This window comes from Molossus molossus, unplaced genomic scaffold (assembly GCF_014108415.1).
Source record: "Molossus molossus isolate mMolMol1 unplaced genomic scaffold, mMolMol1.p scaffold_m16_p_14, whole genome shotgun sequence".
NCBI classification, from domain to species: Eukaryota; Metazoa; Chordata; class Mammalia; order Chiroptera; family Molossidae; genus Molossus; species Molossus molossus.
The window spans coordinates 12,340,303-12,357,351 of NW_023425349.1; the positions used below are offsets into that span (position 1 = coordinate 12,340,303).

The following is a 17,049-nucleotide window of genomic DNA, read 5'->3' on the forward strand; positions in this document are numbered from 1 at the left end:
TATGCATGAAGCCTGGGACCTGACTCCCTTGCAGAATGAATCGTCACCTTTAGAGGGACCGACTTCCGAGAGCCCACTTCTCCCCGCAGCCGCAGCCGGCGGTGTGCGCAGCCGCTCGGGCCGCCCACCCGCCAGCGCGTCCTGGAAGGGTCTGCCGGGCTCCTGCCACTTCCGAGATTGGTCACATTGAGAAATATTCAGCTTCAGTGAACATGTCATGGCTGTGTACAGGAAAAACATACTATTTTCTCTGGAGCTTGCCTGAAACAACAGGCTTGTTCCTGAAACAGATGTTTTGTGAAACCTGCCGTGACAGGCTCATCAGGGCTGGAGCTGGACCAGCCCTGAGCCACCAGCCTGGGCTCGGGCGGTACTCCTTCTGGCTCTTGAGGTCCGAAGTTAAACATTTCACAAGCCTGATATTGTAGACGGAGGCAGTCAGGCAGGGTGCCCTGGGGAGACGTTTCCAAGATCATGACTCAGAATATCTTAGTTTGGTTCAGTGAATATGTATGGAGGGCCTACTGTGTGCCAGGCACTGTTCTAGTTGCCTTCGGTTACGCGATCTCACAGTGGCTCTCTGAGGTTGCCCGTTTCAGAGATGAGAAGACTGAGACCTCGTGTGTATTGGCTTCCTACGGCTGCTGTGAGAAGTCACCACAAACTTGGTGGCTTAAAGCAACAGAACTGCAACCCTTCCCAGTTCCGGAAGGCAGAAGTCTGAGATCGAGGTGTTTGGCGGCTCCAGAGGGTGCTCCCAGGAGAGCAGCCTTCCTTGCTCCTTCCAGCTTTTGGAGGCTCCAGGAGTTTCTTGGCTGGTGGCAGCATCGCTCCAGTCTCCGCCTGCCTCCCGTAGCCCCTTCGCTGCGTCTGTCCCTCTGCCTTCCTGTTCTAAGGATGCCTGTCGCCGGATTTAGGGCCCACGCTAAACCAGGGTAACCTCATCTCCGAGATCCTTAGCTTGATTACATTTGCAGAGCCCCGTTTCCAAACAAGGTCACCTTGACAGATTCCAGAGGCGAGGGCTGCTCTTCAGCCTGCTGCAGACCTCCAGCTGGTATCTGGTGGTCTCCCCGAGGTCACAGTGAGCAAGGTCACCGTGGGGAGGAGACCACAGGCCCTCACTCCTCAGAAGCTGTGAGGCGGGTCCGAGCTCAGTGCTGAGACACCCACAGGATGCCAAGAGCCGCTCCTGCGAAAGCGGACCGGCTGGAAGGAGCTCCGTGTGTTGTTACGAGTGGGAGCTCTTAGCCGATCCAGTGGCCCTGGACAAACATGTCACCACTCTGTGTCTCATACGGAACATGGGAATCCTGGAAGGAGCAACGGTAACCCCAAAGGGCTGTCGAGAGAATCAAAGGAGAGAACATGCTTAGCACACAGGTGAACTCAGCAAGCGCTCGGCACCCTGACCCCAGCCTCTGCGGTGAGCCCTGCTTCCTGCCTCTACGTGGGGGGGGTACAGTGGGGACTTCTGTACAGGACCCCAGAAACCTGGGTGAGGAAGAGAGAAGCCAAAGCTGACTTGAGGGTTTTGAGCTTGACTCCCTGGGAGGATAAAGTTGCCAGTAACAACATGGAAATGGCAAGAAGCGCTTCGTGGGGCGCTGGGGGGACAAACTGTTCGACTTGGAAGCAAGCGGGACATCTGGGTGGATTAGACTGGCAGGTGCAGGATCTGCAAGGTGACTTCTAAAAGCCAAACGGGGCTTAAGAGTGAGGGGAAGACTTGGGCCCCTTTGGCAGAAAGCACGGTCACAGACGGAGCCCTCGGAGGCAGGGCAAAGGGAGGACAGAGAAAACGAGTGTCGGTGCCCCTGGCTCACGGGCGCAGCACTCAGTTTTCTGGCCTGTAAACGGGCACACTGCTTTATTCTTTCCTGGCTGTTGCCCAGGCTGCATGAGACACGGGTGGGGAACTGCTCCACGGACTGGGCACTGCGCCGCAGCAGAAGGCCGCCGTGTGGGCAGGAGGCTCAGGGCCCCAAATGCAGAGCGTGACACGAGGCACGAGAGGTGCTTTCCCTGCCTCTGGGTCCAGTTATAATCCCCAAAGGACGATATGATAAAAACTGGAATTTCTCCATTCCCTGGTGAGGGGTGTACTTCCACCAGCAGTTTTTGTTTTTTGGAAAACCAGATGAGAATACTTCTCTCACGAACCTCATTGTTCATCCTCCCCACCACCACTTCCCAAATGTCCCCCATGCTCCCCCCCCAGGGTAGGTCAGTCAGCGTTGCCATGACAACCAAAGAAGAGGCGAGCTCTGACTTCAGCTCGTGTTCATTAGTAGGGAAACTAAATGACAGACTCTCTTTTGTTTTCTTTCTTGGAGCGGGGGTCCCTACCATGTGCCCGTTGGCATGGAGACCTTTTATCCCCGCCAGGTGAGCTGGTCAAGTGCAGGTATTCATGTGTTTGAATGGGTGTTTAGAGAAGCCACGGTACAAGGAGAAGGTGTCAGGACTGGGTGGTCCTGGCCATTGTGTCACAGTAAGCACACTGCTCCTTAAAGCTGTCCCTTGAGGAGGGGCAGTGAGTGTGGGCAGTGGTCTCTAGACCCCATTGTGTGCGCCTCCAAGTCCTGGGGCTGTTCACACTGTCTCGTATTGAGTACCGGTGACATGTCTGGCATTCTTCAAATTTCTTTACATTTGGTTTTCCACAGTGCTCACTAGAACCCTGTGCACCTGGTGTTACTGCGACCACTTTCCAAATGAGGAAGTTGATACTCAGAGAGGTTAGGTACTTTCCCCAAGGTCTCTCAGCCAGCAAGTGGCACTGTGGGAACCAAAACCCAGGCCTGCTTGGTGCGCAATCCCTACAGCCCGGCCACCCTGTCCTAACCTTGTACTTGAACTTGGGCAATCTCTTAGTCTCTAGAGCCATCAGGGAGACATCGTCTAAAAAATGTACCATGATAACTAAACATTTAGTACTTCTGTGCGAAACAGCATCGCGAACTGTCTGGACGCCTGCTTGGGGAATTGTGCAATGACAAGTGAAATTAAATACTTTAATGGATTTTGACAACAACTCTATGTTAGGGGAATTCAAATTGCATAAAGCAAAGAGAGACTTTCTCTCTGGACCTGATTGCTAATATGCATGCCTAATTTATTAGCTGCATTTTTTCAAACCTAATTTTGTTAGGACCAAAGTTCTCGAAGAAGAAGAACGTTATGGATTAGACGAGGCAGCTACATCTTCCTGGAGGGGGCTGGGCTCGAGCGGACCTGATGTCCCTGATTTGGGGGTGCGCGGGTCCATAAAAGTGTCGAGTGAGTGGTAACTACTGTTGCTTTAGCGCTCCAGCTGGGCGCTGGCCTCTTGTGTTAGGTCCCCCATCCCGTCCCTTGGCCCTCTGTGAGGTGGAGCCATTGTCCACTTCACGGAGAACGGGCTGGGCAGTGACGACATCCTCAAGACCAGACAGCGAGTACAGCATGGGCCCAGGACGACTGTTACTCTTATCAGCATAAATTATCATTGTATCATTACACGAAACAATGCCGGTACAGAACCTCAAGCTGAAAGTGACACCCGGAGGTCACCCTTCCATGTTTTCTTGCCTTTGAGCAAAACTACCCCAAATTCATGTTATTTGTCCTAAAGAATACTTTTCTTCCATGGTCATTTCTCAGCACAATTTTTTTTTTTTTTTTGCATCACCTATCACATGAAAGGATCAAAACTGGATTTATTTTCGGCCAACTCGCAGGCTGTGGGAGAAAGAAGCCACAGGCTTCAATGGCCATAATGTAAGTTTAGAAAATGACAATTCCACGAGAGGCGCAGACAAGGCTGGGGAATCCCGGAGAGACAGCATTTCTGGGTGGGAGGGATCAGCCAGGCAGTGGGCGCTGGCCTTTGAAGTGAGCGTGGGGCCTGGGGTGGCCGGGGTGAGCGGGACAGGAGCCCAGGCACCACCCGGGGCACAAGGGGATCTTGGAGCCATCTCCGTGTGTCAGTGAGGTGGCCGGAGGCTGTGCGGGCAGGAAGCGGGTCAGACAGGCTCAGGGGACCGCCGACCACTGCGGGTCCTCAGAGGACGGAGCAGAGAATGGGAAGACGCTGGGAGAGTTGAGTTTCACAAAGAGGTGCCGACTGCTTCAGACGCCCCGAAGAAGCCGGACTGCAGAAAGATGGGGGGGGGTCGGTGGCAATGATGAGGTCCACGGTACACTGGGAGGGGCAGTGTGTTCGGAGCAGCAGAAGCAGAAGGCAGTGTGCTCATGCTGAGGTCGGAGTGAGCCTGTAGGTCACGCTCCCAGGGTGAGGGCTGGGACTGTGGTCCCCTAGGAGAGGGCTGGCAGAGAAGCCCCTCGGCTTCCCCTCACCTCGCTGGAAGCCTGGAAGGAACAGGGTCACAGAGTCAGACAGACCCTGATCCTCCCCCCACCTCCATGCCGTTTAGGAGGCGTGTGACCTTGAGTACTTTACCGATGCCACGTGTGGTTCTCAATGCTCTACATGCATCAGCCCACTGAATTCTCACAACAGTGCTGTGACACGGGTAGAATTATTATCCCCATGACACAGGTAAAGATACTAAGACACCTGTAGGGTAAGACCCTGTTCCAAGGTCCCCAGCTTGTTTGGGACAGGGCCAGGCATTCTGGCTCCGAGTGTAGGTTAATCTCTTCCTCCTAAGGTTTCAGTGTGGCCTGACCAGGATAATTACTGTACTGGAACATTCCTGGCCCATAGGAGGGGTTCAATAAGAGCTACTCACCTTTCCCCCGGCCACATGCAAATGCAAAGTCAGGGCAGCATCGTCTGAGAAAGGTCTGTGGGATCAGTTCCATAGACATCGTTTACATTAGTGAAAATCCCACACAGAATGATACAAAAACTGCCTTGGAAAATGAGATGCAAACGTCACGAGCCCCCGGGACACAGTCCAGCGGAGATGGTGTTGCATTCAACACCTGTAATGCAGGATTGACCAGTCGGCAGCACGGGCACCCCTGGGTGGGGAGCACCCTCAAGGCAAATCAGTGACAAGCGAAGTTCACAAGGCAAACATTTCATCTGAAATCTAAAGGGGAAGGACATTCAACGTGGGACATACCTACTGAATCCCTCGGACAAGGGTGTGCCGAGCGCACTGTATGCAAAGGAGAATTGGGATTCCTGTAGAAAATGAACTGGGTTTGGAAGAAATTGAATGCCAAAAAGAATTACATTCTCCACAAGAAGGAACTTCCATGCGTGACTTCCCCCTACGGTCTGTATCCACGCAGCCCTCAACTTCGCTGCAGAACTGTGTTTAAACACTAAGATGCTTTGTCTCGCGGATAGGCGCTGAGTGTGTAATTAAAAGGATCCCTTCATTAGCAGAACTAGACAATGAACGCTCAAGTTGGCCTTCTCTGCTAATTTTGGAGGTTGTAAAACAGGCTAATACAACCACTGATGACAGTTGTTGCGTAGACAGCGCCTTCCCATTCTCCGTTCTCCGGAGACAGGCAGGGTCTTCCCAGTAACCAGAGACAAAAGGAGGAGGAGGGAGTCATTCTGGCAGCCAGAAGCGGAGGGGTGTGGGGGTGTCCAGTTCAAAGGTGGCCTCTGGAGACAGCCAGGCTTTGAGTCCCAGCCTTATTACCGAGGCAGCTGACTTAACCTCTCGAAACGTCAGTATCCTCAGACATAAACTAGAGCCAATAACAGTGTCTAATTAACTCAGTGACACAATGACTGTATTTACTGCCAGGTACTCTGAGCACCTACTGTGTGCCAGGAATGGGATGGGACTATAAATAGAGTCATGCCAAGGGAGAATGCTGCCCGCCCACCCGGGCTTTCGAGCCAGGGAAAGACACGGGCACCAGACCGCGACGCAGATCACCCTTGCGGTCGGGACAATGACTGTGCAGGAGGCAGTGATGGGGACGATGATGTGCAAAGTCTGGGAGGTTATACAGAAAGGGGTGGTCAAGCCTCTCTCCAATAGCCGCGGAAATCTTTTTGGAAAAGGTGACATGAGCTCTAAGATTTGAAGGGTGAGTGCTTCCCAAGTGGGTACTCCGGGAAAGGGCGTTTCCAGGGGGAGCAGCGTGCACTGCGCACCGGGGAGGACAAGGCGGTGAACACCGGCCACAGGCAGAGGGGCGCAGCGCCCCAAGGGCTGAAGAGAAATGCCCCAACCCTCCGGGAAAAATAAATCCGTGCCCTTGGCGGTGACTGGGAGAGACAGAAGCTTCTCACTCAGTATCAGAGTTGTGGCCTCTCTGGCATTTCAGCTCAATAGTGATACAGGTGTTTTTTTGTTTGTTTGTTTTCTTTTTTCCTTTTCTTTTTTAAAGACTCTGGAAAGGGAGTCGGGAGAACTGGGCCTGCCTTTGCCACTACCTCAAGCAAGTGACATTGCGTCTACTTCCCTTAAAGGAAAATCATAAGGTCATTGTCAGTGTCCCTTCTAAGTCCACAGTTCAACTTGTTCCGTATGTAGAGAGAGGCAATTACTTTGAGGCATTATTTTGTGACATCCGTAACCCTCCGCAGGGAACCAGATTATCAGATAAGGGGCAGGTCTCCACTGAGGCTCAAGAAAATGAGACTCCTACCCGGATTTAGTTAGGTTAGGACAAGAGGCAGGTGCCATCGGATGGGCAGCCAGCCTGCAGGGCACAGTCTGGTGTCTAGTTACCCGGGCTGGGGTGGGGCAGAATGTCAGGAAGCGGTTAAAGAAACCCCACCTTCTCCTGAGTTCCCAGAGCTGTACGCTGACCGCCCCTGAGGCTGGTGGCCAGACAGGGAGCCAGCCTCGGGAGATGATGGCACAGGGGAGAGAGAGTGTCCAGCAGGTACTGGGGCGCTGCGCTAAGCACCCTGCCTGCGGTCTGCTCTGTAATCGCATCAGTTCTAAAGGTTAAGCCCCATCATTATTCCCATTCTGCATGAGAGGAAACCGAAGCTGTGAGGTTATCGGACCTGCCTGAGGTCACCCAGCTGGAGACGGCAGTGCTGGGATTGCAGCGCAGCCTCCGTCTACCCTGGGCCCCTGCTCCCTCGGACCACCAGGCAGGCGTCCTCCCTGGCCTGGGCGACAGTGCAGTTCATTACCTGGAACTGCTGTGAGTCAAAGAGAGCAAGAGGGGCCGGAGCCACCTGCTCTGTGGGGGGCGCAGAGCAGACAGCCCCGTGAGCAAAGAGGCGTGCTGGGAGGTCTTTGTAAAACCAGCTGTCAGTGCCTTCATCCAGAAAATGAGAGGGCTGGGCCCGATGACCCCTACAGGCCCTTCAGCTCTGCAGTGGTGTGAGTTCTGGTCTGTGGGAACAGGGGCCAGGAGCAAGTCCTCATGCTTGTCCTTGTGTTCCTTCGTTGCCTGGCCTAGCAGGGAGATGCCTCTGCAGAACCCCGTCTGGCAGCTCTGGGAATTCACCCTGAGTGGGGACAGAGACCTGGCCTGCTGCTGTTGCCACGGGGCCTTTCGAATCACCCACCCGTGTAGAGGTTGATTTGTTCCGCAATCACAGTGGAACAACCCCGCCCAGTTAAGTGCTGGTCCCTCCCAGGTCATCACACTGAGGTCAGTTCAAAGTGGCCCCTCTCCCCAGCAGATTCCTCTGGATGCTTTCTAGAAAAGCCATGTTTTTGATCCAAAACAATTTTGTGCTAGGCTTAGGCTCCGTGCCCTCCCCACACTCTCCCTCGGAAGCCTCACACCACCCCATACGCCAGAGACTTCTCTCCACTGTAAGGGAGGAGCAAGCTACGCTCGCTGTAGCATGATGGAGAGGAAGGCACCTGGGCTTTGACCGCAAACGGATCTGGGTTCAAATCCTCTCAGCCACTTAATAGCGGAGGGACTTTCGGGAAGTCGTTTAACCTTTCTGAAGCTAATGTTTCTCATCAGTACAAGTGGGGTCACTTACCATACCTAATCCATAGGATCCCTGCCAGGGTCGGAGGAGGTGTGACAAGTAAGCCACCTGACCCTCAGGTGCTCAGTGCCTGCTGACTCCCGTGCACAGACGTGGTCGGAAACAAGGTCTCTGCCTGCCTGGGTTTCTGTCCCGGATCCACCACCTATCAGTCCGCGTCTCTGTGCCTTGGTTTCCCCATCTGTAAAATGGGAGTGATAATAACACCGATGCCGTAGGATTTCACGGGGTTCAGTGTTTTAGAATTGCAGTTCCTGGCACACAGTGAGTGTTCTGTGTGTGTTGCCACTGGTGTCCAGCGTGCTGTGGAAGAAGGTGACCGAGTGAGGTGGGAGTGGCCAGGTGAGCGTTCCGAGGCAGGCGGCACAGAGGCAAGCAGGTGGGAACAGACCCAGGGTGGGTCTCGGTCTTACAGGAACTTGAACATCAGACAGAGCTCCCTCACTCGGTCCTTGTCCTCGTCGGTTTGGAAGCACATGCCTTATCCGTTCTGGTGTCTAACCGCCTTGACTTCAGATAGGTCCGCATGGCCATCCAGCGAGACCTCTGTGATGGCGGGGCGGGGCTACAGGCAGTTATGTTTGTTTTAGTGACGTCATCCTCAAACTCTTTAAATTAGCTGCTGTGTTAATCGAAGGGACTTCTGTGACGCTTAGCTAGCAGTTCTTCATGACTGCCAATGTGCACTTGGAATTCCAAGGGACTGGGGGGCAGGTCTCGGCCAAACGGGAAGGAAGCCCCCTTGCCTCCCTTGGCCAGCCCAGCACCACTGGCCACCGCTCTCCTGCCGAACTGCAGGATCACCGGGAACGTGAGCCAGGGCGTTTGCTCCCTTTCTGTCCCCGTGGCCAGGCAGTGACCAAAGTCATCTTTCAGCTAGAATTTGGCCAGCATCAGCATCACTGCAGGGCTTCCTAGAACAGCTTGCCTGGCCTGCTCACAGGCTCTGAGTCCACAGGTCTGGGTGCGGCTGAGAATGTGCATTTCTAACAAGCTCTCAGGTGACGCCGATGCTGCTGGTCCAGCGACCACGCTTTCAGAATCACCAACAGGTGTTCCAATAGCTTCCTGACATGCTCCAGCCCCCACCGCGGTCCAAGGTCCACACCGCTGACAGATTCATTCTTTGTCTGATCTTCCAGACCCTGTAAGACCCAGGCCCACATGGGCACTCAGTCATATGCCTGCATGTTTCTCGTTGGGCATACCACCTCCCGCCAAGACCCAGCAAGCCTGCTCCTTCCACAGGCTCTGGGTCCCACCTCGGGACACTCCCCTGGCTACTCCCATCCCCCTCGGTGGTGGTTCACAGGTGGGGCTTGTCTTTCCCCACTTGGTCGAGTGCTACTGGGTAGGGACTTTGTGCATCTCACTGTGTATCCTGGGCCCCTGGGACAGGTAAGTGCTTGGGAAGTGGTTCATGAATTAATATATTATTGAAGGTTGCTTAACTAAAAATGGAAATTATTTCTCCGAGAGAATTCGAGCACCTTCTCTGAATCAGCCACTTTGCCTTGCTTTGTCTGCCTTCCTCCGTGGTTAATTTCTAGAACATATGCCGCTCTACACAAAAGAAGAAAAGTCTCTGGTTTGACTTAAATCAAATTAGCACAAGAATTATATAGTGAACGAAGCATACAGTGTTTAGTGAGACAGCCCTAAGTATAAATCCTGATTCTGCTATTGATTTGTGACGTTGGGCATGTGTTAGGTTCTCTGGGCTCAGATTCCTAATCTGTGAAATGGGACTGGCTCCTACCTGCCTCATAGAATTGTTATGATGAACAAATGAGATGACACAGGTAAGTCGCCTGGCACAATGCCTGAAATATATGTAATTAGGACCCCAGTAAATACTGGTGGTTTTTGACAGTAGGCTTGCCAGACAAAATAGAGAGAGGTGTTTTTTCACAAGAGTTTTAATAAAAAATAATTCCATTTCATTTTAAAACTATAATAAATAAACCATTCTGGGGTTCTTTCCCCTATTTTAACGAATCAAGGATACACCAAATTTAATTTTAAAAAACTACCCCAGCCCTGGCCGGTTTTGCTCAGCAGTTGGAGCGTCGGCCCACGGACTAGAGAGTTCTGGGTTCGGTTCCTGCTAAGGGCACATACCTTGGTTGCAGTTTGTCCCCGGCCCCAGCTGGGGTTGTGTGGGTGGCCACCAGTTGATGTGTCTCTCTCACATCGATGTTTCTCTCTCTCTCTTCTACCCTCTCTCCCTCCTGCTCTATCTGAGGATAAATGCAAAAATATCCTCGAATGAGGATAAAGAAAAAAGAAAAACAAAAAAACTGCCCCAAAGGACTGGTAAGCTTGATTTATATTTTCTTTACCAGTCACTTCTATTTCATAAACCTGACATTCCCATGAAAATGCTATTAAGTAAAAACAAGATTTTATAGTAGTTGTGATAACCTGGATCTCAATGTGATACCTACAATTACCTGCAGCAAAGACACTATTTCTCATTGTTTTAGTTCCTCTTCTATATCAGCTGTGTCTTTTTATTTTTTTAATTTTCATCCGAGGATATTGCTCCATTTATCTTCAGATAGAGTGGGAGGGAAAGAGGGAGAAACATAGACGTGAGAGGGACACATCGACCACAGGCCCTGGTCGACCCGGACCAGGCCAGAGACTGAACTGCAACTGAGGGACGTGCTCTTGACTGGAATCGAACCCGAGACTCTTTGGTCCGTGGGACAGTGCTCTAACCGCTGTATCAGCTATATCTTTACTGCCTTCTTCCAGTCAAGTGAAACTCTTTCCCCTGAATCTGTGAGCCATGAACACGACACCTGTGGCTCGGAAGGCCTTTCACTTTGAGGTTATTAACCGGGGTGCAGGAAGGAAGGGACAAGGCACCCATCCAGTACGTGCAGCGCCCCTCAAAAGACGTGTGAGCAGGTGGGATCAGGCTGCGGGCACTGGCGGGAGACACCCTCTGACATGCCGTCAGAAAAACCCAAGCGGTCCCCTGGAGGTGCTAGGGTCCCATCACCAGGGCAGCCCAAGCAAAGGCCCCTGCGCCGGAGGATCTGCCGGCTAAATGCCCCGTCGGCTCGTGTCCCTATCTACCTGGGATCACGGTTTCTCTAAAATGACATCATTGTGAAAATGTTCTGCAACTAGAGAGGGCTCCACAACATGGTGGAGGTGCTAAATGTACTGAACTGTACACTTGGTTAAAAACGGCGTGTGCGTTGTGTACACTAGAACATAACAGGAAAATGGACGGCGTCATTGGACGACAATCTCCGAGGGCCTAGCTGCGCCCTGAAGGAGCACACCGCTCGGGCCACCAGACTGCGTCGTCGAAGGCAGGCCACTGGACACGCTCTCGTCCCCGAGGGGAACGGCCAGCTGAGCGATGGCGAATGCGGCAGGTGACACGTCCGTGAGAACCGGCGCCCCTGAAAACACCCTCGGCGCTGCGGGAAGACCCCTGCGACATGCAAGGAGGATCTCCACTGCGGGTCATGTGATCCTAACTCACAGATAAATCAAAACGCTAGCACTGTTCATCCCTGACTCGCGGGATTACAAATGGTTCTGATTCCTTTATACATTTCTCAAGTCGTCTACAAAGGGCATGAATTACTATCGGAATCGATAAAAACGATGTAAAGCACACAGTAAAGGCAGCACTTAGCATCCCGCAACTCCCGACAGGAGCCAGGGTGCTGCAGAGCGGCCGCGGGGAACGGAGCGGGCACCGGTGGGAAGAAGGGATTTAGGACCCGGGTCAGCCAGGGCCCAGGGGGCCCCACCCCGCTGCACCTCGGTTTCTCCGGATGGGACGGGGTGTGTGAAGGGCAGATGAGATCATGCCGGGGGACAGTTGTGTTGATTGAAGAGTCCTCTGAGCTGTTTTCCTGGTCGCTGGGTGTATTCACACTGCACATTTCCAAATCCTTCCCCTCAACAAAAACCTAACGAGTGCTTAGCAAGTCGGCGATTGCCACACATCCAGTCATTTAGGAGTGAACTGCCAGTAACAGTGCCGCTTTCTTCTTCTCGTCTTTCTTCCTGTAACCTTAACAGGAGGACGTTTCATTTCCTAGCTCCAGTTGAAGGAGATGAGGATGGAGCCAGCTTGCGCCCCCCAGGAACCTGGGCTTCTCGGGAGGAACCGGGCTGCCCCCCTTTGCAGGAGGGAGCACTGTTCCCCTGGAACCTTCTGCACTGTTGAACTTTTTTTTTTTTAATCCTCACCTGAGGATATGTTTTTATTGATTTGAGAGAGAAATGAAGAGAGAAAGAGAGAAACATCAATGTGAGAGAGAAACATCCATTGGTTGCCTCCCTGGCACCCTGGCCGGGGATCAAAACTGCAACCTAGGTATGTGCCCTGACCAGGAATTGAACCCACAACCTTTTGGTGTAAGGATGACGCTCCAGCCAACGGGGCCACCTGGCTATGGCCGCACTGTTGAACCCATGCTGCCCTGGTCACCCCTCTGACTTTCTTTGAGACCGGTATCAAGACCCACTCGGAAGAACCATGAACAGAACGGACAGGACTTGGTATTCGCATCAGCCGGTCTCTCTTAGGGGCTGGCTCCTTGGACCAGTGTGCAGAGAAGACCACTTTGGAGGGTGGTCAAGCATGGTGTTTCTCTCTCAGACACCTTTCCCATTTAAAAGAGCTTATGGGACACACATGTTCACAACCCGGATTTTTTAAATTTTAGGCTTATCTTGCTATTAGAATCAAACTTTCCCCATTTCAGCAAACTCTATGAAACATCTCCCAAGCGCCTACTATGCGCCAGATCCTACAGAAACAGGATTGAGTAAGATGTGGTCCTCGCCTTCCAGGAGCTCGCAAATATAGTGCAGCTTGACCAGGGGACAAGGAGGCAGGGCCCAGGGACAGGAGTGGGACGTGGAAGAGAGTCGTCAGCGTGGCTGAGAGGCATCTGAGCTGGTTTTGAAAGTGGAGCAGAGGAGAGTTGGGCAGCCAGGGTCAGGGGAAGGTCTCAAAGGCAGAGGCAAGCCAGAAAGATACCGGGCTGGCCCAGCTGGTGACTGATGGCTTGGACGTGGGAGCACCAGGGACAAGGCCATTTCATAAAGGAAAGCGTACAAAGCAGCCTTGATGTTGAGCTTAGTACCATGAGACACGCTCCTCATTTTTCTGGATCAGTTAATCAGTCGGTCAGTATTTACTGTCCATGTTCAACATGCTCAGGACTCTGTCTCAGGAACGGATGCACAGGTGGGGAGGGGTGACACCTGGCCCTGGGGCACGCAGGTGGGAAAGGGTCACACCTGGTCCCAGGTGAGCTATGGGCAGCAGGAGACACGAAAGGGAGATGGGCTGCAAGTGCAGAGAGAGGCAGTGTGGGCAGAAGGGCACTGGGTGTCGCAGAGGGTGGGGCGGGCGGGAGGGCTCAAGGCCTCGAAGGGTATGTTGTGTCTGGGGCAGTGGCAGGACATGGGAGGGTGGGAAGAAATCGGGAATGGCCTTGAGCGCCAGAGTGAGGAGTATGACTTCATCCTATAGGCTCTCCGGGGTCCCTGAAGAGCTGTAGAAAGCCGGCAACCTGACCAGGTTTGCTTTGAAGGGTACCTCGGGTGCCAGTGTGCAGGATGGGTCTGTGGCTGGCAAAGGCTGGAGGCGGGAGGTCCTGTTGCGGGTCCAGGTGACAGTGCAGCTGTCAGGGAGCACTCGGGAGGTGGGACTGGCTGCGGAGCAGAGGGCGAGGACTTGGCGTTCATTCCAGTGCCTCCTGCTGGAGGCTGGCAGACCACACGGTCAAGGAGCCGGGAACAGAGGGCTTGGGGGAGGGGCAGTGATCGCTGCAGTCAGAGGTGCCTGTGGGCCCTTCTGGAGGTTGAATGGGGTGGGGGTAGTTGGAAATGTGGGTCAGGAGGTGAGAAACACATTCCAGGAGAGAGGTAGATACTTGAGAGTTATTAGCTGGGCATTTTCTTGAATATCAGAATAATTTCAGAATAAAACACCCGGACTACGGAATCACAACACTATAATCATTTGTTTTGTTTGAGTTCCAAATAAGAAAATAGTTCAGCCAGAAAACGTAATTGTGCCTATTCCTTGAGTCAGATAACTGATGTATCTTTGCAAATTGTTCACTGAACTGTGCCTATGGCTTCTTGCCAGCCCTCAATGAGATTTTTATATTTCTTAATTATTCAATTACTACCCATAAGTGGGAATTTAAAATCAAGCCCAGACTGCTCCGTAATCGAGTATTCTCTCGACTCATGAGTACAGTAAAGTTGTCCATGTTGGGAAACCAGGGTGGTAGAACAGGGGACATGTAAGTTTCCAGGCCTAGCCTTGTCCTGGGTTCAGGTCCTGGCTTGGGCACGCGCTAGCTCTGTGAGCTGACTTCGCTGAGGTCAGTTCTCTGGCCTGTGCAGTAGGAATGGTGACAATGCCCCCCTCCCGAGGTTGCTGGACAACAAAGGAAAAGGGGACCTGGGAGAGAAAGTGCTCTGTCTGCCGCAGAGCCCGCTCCGGTTGGCTCAGTCGCGAATTCCTGTGTGCTTCAGGTCTCAGCAGCGGGAGAACCCGTTAGCCGGAAAGGAGGGTCCTTCCAGCAGTGATGTGGCCATCACCTCCGGAGGCAACCTCAATCCCGAAGCCCACCTGCCCTCCATCTGCCTCAAGCAGGTCTTCCCCAAGTACGCCCAGCAGTTCAACTACCTGCGCCTGGTGGACAGGATGGCAAACCTGTTTATCCGGTTCCTGGGAATCAAGGGGACAACGAAGCTGGGACCAACCGGCTTTCGCACCTTCATAAGGTCAGTGAGACCAGCCCACGGCGTGGGCTTCGGACGGGGTGGGGTCCAGCCCCACATCTGGCTGGTCTGATTTGCCCGATCGCTCCTGGGAGGGTCTGAGGTGCTGGGGCAGTGGCCCCTCTGGGGTTGGATTGGCCCAATGTCTTACCTGTTGAATGAATTAGTGAATGTTATGAGTGTAACAGCTTTCACAATCCTATGCTGTGGTTAAAAAACAATTCTGTGCTGCCTTGAACTAGGTTCTTCAATCACATATAAGTAATTACCCCCTGGACTCAGACAGGCCTGTGCTTCTTAAACTGGCCTGATGTTCTCCCAACAGCACGTGGCTGCGTGTGGCGCGGTTATGAAGCCGCCGCAGAGAGACAAGGCACATCTTTCCAACGCGTCAATTTCAGGAGAGAAAAGTTAAATAATTCAGTCGATAAATAATTTAATCCGTTTGCTCTACTATAAAGATAACAAGGTTATATTATAGAGTATAATACACATTTTGCATGATTTTAAAGATACAACAGATTCTTGCTGATGCCTACAAAATAAGCCATTGCCACTTAATCTCCTGAGTATCTGCTATCTGCCTCGACCGTGGGGCACTTGGAGCAGTACAGGAGCATTTACTAGCTGTGTAACCCTTGGGCAAGTTAGTGGCCATCTCTGAACCTCACTGGTCCTAGGAAACGGGGTGAAGCTGCCTGTCCCCCAGCAGAGTGTTGTCCACTTCGGAGGAACCATCTGCCAGCATTTGGTGCTGCCGTTGTTCTTCTCATCGTTGGTTTTCCTCTCTCTACCTTGCACCTCAAAGTCACACGCTTCATGGTTTATTCACGAACGCAAATAATTAGAAGCCTTGCCTCGGAAACCATTTCGCCCCCCTTTTCTCTAAGTGAATTTTATAAACTCTAACTCCAGCCCTCCGAGGGGTCTGAGAGGATGGTAAACGGGAGCATCCGCAGGAATTTGGGCTTTTCAGTAACCCTGAAGTATTTGCTCTGAGGGTTTGAGAAGGGCCTTATGTAAGTGTCAGGGGCAAAAGGAAGCCCAGCGGAAGAGCACCGGCTTTGGGGTCTGGCTTCAGAGCCAAGTGCATTACTGTTGGCTTTGGACAAGTCCCTTGTCTTCTCTGAGTCTCAGTTCCCTCTTCTGTAAAACGGGAACAATCTCTCCTGCCTTGCAGGGTTATTATGAGGTTGGGAAGTAATATATCATAAAACACTTGGCCCAGTGCCCAGTTCAAGGGAGCTTTTTGTTAAATGGGAGTCTGAGGATTATTATTTCCATTAGGCTGTGGAAATTTGCAAGAAAGTCAACAGATACATGTTATGATTTCCCTGAGAATGCCACCTAATGTGATAACCCTCTGGCTCATTTAGGAATTGCATTTGATATGTACTAACGGATACCCACCTATAAATGGTTTAGATGATGTGATCAACTTTCTATCATACAACCAGAAGTTTGGCTGTGGGGGTTTCTAAGGCTGGTTAATGACTTCAGAAAGTGATCAGCACCCCACTTTCTTCCTTTCTGCTCATCCTTCATAAGCATGAGTTTCCAGCTGCAAAGTTGCCTTGTGGTCACAAGGTGGCTGCTCAAAATCCAGCCATCACGACCAAGTTCCAGGTAGGAAGGAGGAAGAAGGAAGGATGTACAAAAAGCCTCTTCCAAATGAATTAGACCCCTTTACAAAGCTTTCCAGAAGCTGTATTCAATGACTTCCAATCCCATCTATCTTCTTGGTCACTGCCAACTGCATGGGAAGCTGGGAAATAGAGTTTTTCTGACTGTGTATGCTGCTTTCCCAATACAGTGAAGAGGAGAAAAATGTGTAAATCTCCATCCCTTTGTGGTTACTGTAGCTTGGGACCTAGGGAAACAGCTCAGTGACAGAGGCCCCAAGTCATGAGGGTTCTTGAGGCCATGGGAGTGTGCAGGGACCCCGGGGAGTGACGAGGGTGAGCATTCTTCTCTCAGCATGACACATCCAGGGGCTCAGGCCTTCTGAGCAAAGGCAGGAGCTGTCTGGGCCCTTCCCAGCCCCTGCACCACTGCACAGAAGAGGCAATTCAAGACCCACAAAAGTCTGGGTGCTGCAGGAGACCCTGGACCTGGGAGACCTGCTTTGTCTCAACCTCTTGGTGCGAAAGGATCGTGTTAGGTTTGACCTAACAACTTCCCTTGAGCACCCGGTAGCCACAGGACGATCAGAGATAAATAATGGAACCCCACCTGCCTTCAGGGGGCTCTCAGTCCAACAGACAACACACAGGGAACAAATAGTGAAATGCAATCCTTTGGCAGAGTCACGAGGCAGCAGACAGAATAGGGACAGAATAGGGGACCCTCCGTCTGCCTGGTGGAATCAAGGCAGG

General features: G+C 52.3%; 1 protein-coding gene across 1 annotated transcript in view; it reads left to right on the plus strand.

Annotated features, from left to right (window-relative positions):
- TTLL11 (tubulin tyrosine ligase like 11) overlaps window positions 1–17,049 on the plus strand; it is a 205,029-nt gene that overhangs the window by 153,408 nt on the left and 34,572 nt on the right. The window contains exon 7 of the mRNA XM_036261723.1: window positions 14,426–14,677. Coding sequence (XP_036117616.1) covers window positions 14,426–14,677 — 252 coding nt within the window. The remainder of the gene's footprint in view (window positions 1–14,425; window positions 14,678–17,049) is intronic.